This window comes from Terrapene carolina, unplaced genomic scaffold (assembly GCF_002925995.2).
Source record: "Terrapene carolina triunguis isolate 2854851 unplaced genomic scaffold, T_m_triunguis-2.0 Scaffold28004, whole genome shotgun sequence".
Taxonomy (NCBI): Eukaryota; Metazoa; Chordata; order Testudines; family Emydidae; genus Terrapene; species Terrapene triunguis.
The window spans coordinates 1-4,102 of record NW_020692355.1 but is presented as its reverse complement, the minus strand read 5'-3'; the positions used below and the strand labels follow the sequence as shown (position 1 = coordinate 4,102).

The 4,102-nt window shown below is 68.5% G+C and overlaps 1 protein-coding gene across 1 annotated transcript; it reads left to right on the top strand.

The window, feature by feature from the left end:
- Positions 1–279: 279 nt before the first annotated feature.
- Positions 280–3,874, top strand: LOC113408988 (tyrosine-protein kinase receptor UFO-like; the record flags this gene model as incomplete). Its single annotated transcript, XM_026662502.1, has 2 exons — positions 280–462; positions 3,794–3,874. Coding segments are annotated over 2 exons (264 nt in total), but the record flags the coding sequence as incomplete, so codon positions are not given.
- Positions 3,875–4,102: the final 228 nt, after the last annotated feature.

Sequence of the window (4,102 nt, the reverse complement as noted above, 5' to 3'; positions counted from 1 at the left end):
TCGCTGGGTGGGGGGAGCTGCCCTGAGTGTGAGCGACGCTGCCTGGGTCTGCAGGGAGCCTGCGCCCGTCGCTGGCGAGCTGCGCCGGTATCTTGACGGGGTGCTAACACCCAACCCCACTGCTCTGGGGACTCTGTGTAGGGCAGTGTGGGGAGAGGGCAGCTAGAGATGCCCCAGCTCCTGGGGGCCCCCCAGTACCCGTCCAAGTGGGGGCGACGCTCAGCATGGGCGGAGCCCTGGACGATGGACTAGTCTGAACGCAGCGCTGCCCTCCCCCAGGTCTGCCCTTCTTCTCCGAGGAGCCCCAGGACCTGGAGGTGGCAGCTGACACGCCCTTCAACCTGAGCTGCGGCGCCCAGGGCCCCCCCGAGCCGGTGCGGGTCATCTGGCTGCAAGACGGGGCTCCCCTCAACTCCCTGGTGGACCCCATGGCACGGGCGCCCTCCACGCTGTCCGTGAGCGGTGAGTGCGGGGGAGGTGTCCCCTTGGGGGCAGGGGGTGGGGGCCAGAGGGCAGAGCCCCCCCAACTTTGGGCGCTAGAGAGCAGAGGAGTCCTTGGGAGCGGGGGATGGGGAAGGAGGCAGAGGCGGGGGTGGGGGGAGCAGCCAGCCGAGGCATGCGCTGGCCTCCATCTCCATTCGGGGGGGGCCCTCGCTGCCCCCTCCCCGGCCCCGCTCTCAATAGGCCGCTTGTCTCCGGCCCGCGGCCCCTTTTGTCGCCTGTCTGGAGGGTGGCATCAGTCACTGGCGACGGCTGGTTCCCCAGGGCTGGGGCGGGGGCGGGGGGACGGCGGGCACTCTCCGGGCTTCTGCAAGCCCCGCAGACGCTGCTCTGTTATTGTAGGGTTGCTGCTGGGCAGAGCTGGCGGCCGCAGGGTGTTTATCGCAGAGTCAGCGGCTCGCGCCTGCTGTGTCAGCAGGACTTGTCCCCTGCGCGGCTCGCAGGGCCTTTATACAGGGTAGGAACGACCAGGATCCTTGGGGCACCTCAGAGACGAGCAAATGTGTTTGGGCCTCTGCTCTCGTGGGCTGAACCCACTTCAGCGGCTGCCCGGAGTGGAGCATACAGGGGCAGGTACAAATCCATGAAAGGATGGGAGGTGCCGTACCGAGGGGGGGGCAGCGGGGGTGACCCGCTGTCAACTGCTGGCAATGGGCCACCTTGATTGCATTGGCCTCGTCAGCACTACAGAGCCATTTCCCCTCCCTCGGTATTCACCCCGTCCTGCCAACTGTGGAGAATAGGCCACTTGCACCTTCACTGAATTGCCTTGTTAGCTGGCCCCCCCATACTTGCCTCTATGCTCCACTCCGGGCAGCCGCTGAAGTGGGTTCAGCCCACGAGACCTGAGGCCCAAATACATTTGCTAGTGTCTGAGGTGCCACAAGGATCCTCCTTGTTTTTGCTGATACAGACAAACACGGCTCCCCTCTGAAACCTTTATGCCGGGTGTCGCTCATTACAGGGGAAACCGAGGCACAGAGCACTGACGCAGCATCCCCATGGTCACATACTCCTGCTTCCCAGTTCCCCCCACCCCCAAAACCCACTAGCCCCCACTCCCCTCCCTCAGCCAGGGAGAGAACCCAGGAGTCCTGGCTCCCAGCCCCCCTGCTCTAACCACTAGGCGGGGTGGAGCCCAGTCTGGTTAGCTGCATGTTGAAACAAAAGACGTTTTGACCCCAAACCAGGAATTTTTCCTTGTGACCCATTTGGCCGGTTCCAGTGCCCGAGGGACCTCGGGGAGCTGGGAGATGTCGGGGGTTGCCCCATCCACACTGGTCGATCTGCATGGGGCAGGTCTTGTCTCGCCTGTGGGGGAGGGTCCCCCCTTCGGATCAGGACCAGGGAGGGTGCCCCATTGGCCGAGCAGTCCCAGGCTGTGACAGTGCCTGACCCCCCCTCCCCCAGCCCCCGCCCCCACGGACGTGGCCAGCCTGCCTCTGCTGACTCAGGCTGGGGGAACGGGCAGCAGATGCCGGAGGTGACTGGGGTGTGAGTCAGGCTGGGGGGAGGAGGGACAGGAGAGGGGCTGAGATGGGGGATGGGGGGCTCTGGAGCAGCAGTGTTGGGGGGGGTGCAGCGGCACCAGGTGCAGTGCTGGTGGGTCAGGGCTCCGGCTGGTGCCACCACAGGGCCCGGTGTGGCTAGCGAGGTCCATTGCATGGCATGGGGGGGCTGGGGGTGATAGTCCAGCCGCCTTGTCCCCCCCCCCATAGACATGGGGCCCAGCCAGGCTGGGAGCGGAGGGGGCCGCTGCAGAACTCTGCAGGGGAAGGGAGCGGCAGTGCTGGGGGTCTGCCAGCTGGGGGGTGCATGGAGCGCGCAGAGGGGGCTGGGAATGGAGGGGCAGGGGAACAGGGGTGTGGGCAGGGGGTGCAGTTCTAGGGGGCTGGGGGCAGGGGGGGCAGGGCAAGGGGTGCATGCAGGACATGGGGGGCTATGGCAGGGTTGGCATGGGGGGACCACAGGGGGGCAAATTCCTTGAAATTCGCTTTTCCCCGCCGCCCCTGGGCAGTGGTTCTGGCCCAGCTCCCCCCACCCCCTGCCAGCCGCAGCCCGGCCGCTGGTTCTGGGCTGGGATCCAGGCTGCGGCAGGAGTGCTGGGGGACGGGGGGTCAGCACAGCCCCTCACCCAGGTGTCAGGCCTTCACCTCAGGCCTTCCATTGGCTGCATCTCTCCTGAGCTGTACCCCCTTGTGAGGCAGGAGAGAACCCAGGAGTCCTGGCTCCCAGCCTCCCCCCAGCTCTAACCTCTAGATCCCACTCCCCTCCCCAAGCTGGGGGTGGAACCCAGGAGTCCTGGCTGCCAACCCCCCTCAGTCCAGCCCCCAGCCCTGTCTGAGGTCCCTGCCGTGGGGCTGCGGCCGGGGAGCCAGACCCGGAAATGCCACCACATGGCGGGAGCTGGGGACTGACATACCAGCCCTGGCCAGGCCGGCTGGGCGGGAGCCTGGGCCCCAGATGTGCTGGGGGAGGAGGGGGGCACTGCCAGGCTGGGGCCTGCGGGAAGCTGGTTCCGCTCGCTCTGACGCCCCGGGCAGGCGCCGGCTGAGTTCCTGGAGCACAGCGTGGACAGACACACGCCTTGCTGCCCTGCCTCCCGCCCCACCCCGCCCCCTCTGCCCCCTGCCTGGGACCCCCTCCCATCCCTGCACTGTGCCCCAGGCTAGGCAGAGGAGCAGGGAATGGGGAGGTGCCAGGGATTTGGGGGGGACTGGGAATTTGCACCACAGCCGCTCCCTGCCAGTGGCCCGTCCCGGCCTCCGGAACAATCTGGCCTTGGCTGAAGACCCAGCACCCCCCGCACCCAGTGCCCTTTCCCCAGTCCCTGCGGGGGACGCCCTGATAAGCTGGAGGCGCCATGACCTTGGGGGACGGGAGGCGGCTGCAGGAGCTGGGAACGGGGAGGGATGGGAACGCCTGGCACTGACACCCCCTCGCCCGGCCAGACCCAGCCAGGAAAGGGGGAAGGGGCTGGGCCCAGAGAGCGGGGCAGGGGTCAGCGGGGGGGGCCGTGGGTCGGGAGTGAGGAACACCGCGGGGGGGTGGGGCTGCGGGTTGGGGTGAGGGGCACCAGGTGGCAGGGGGTTGCGGGTCGGGGGTGAGGGGCACCGGGGCGTGGGGGGCTGCGGGGCGGGGGTGAGGGGCACCAGGGTGGCGGGGGGCTGCGGGTTGGGGTGAGGGGCACCGGGGGGCGGGGGGCTGTGGGCAGGGGTGAGGGGCACTGGGGGGGTAGCCTGGTCCCCTTGCCCCATGCTCTCATCCCCTCCCCCTGCTTTGCCCCTTCCAGGTCTGAACAGAAGCGCCTCGTTCTCCTGTGAAGCCCACAATGCCAAGGGCGTGGCCACCTCCCGGACCGCGGCCGTGACAGGTGAGGGGGCCGGGCCCTGCCCCGCGCTGTGGATCGGGCCCCGGGAGCCCACGGCTGATTGGCAGCTGCTGGGCTCCCTACTGCACTGGGGGAGGGCACACCCCAGGTTGCTTGGGGGGGGCAAGCCCCGGCCCCAACTCCCCCCTGAGCCCACAGAGGGTCCCTCAGGATAGCACCCCCCTGCCCAGCCGGTACGCCCTGGAGCACGGATGTGGGGTGACGGGGGGC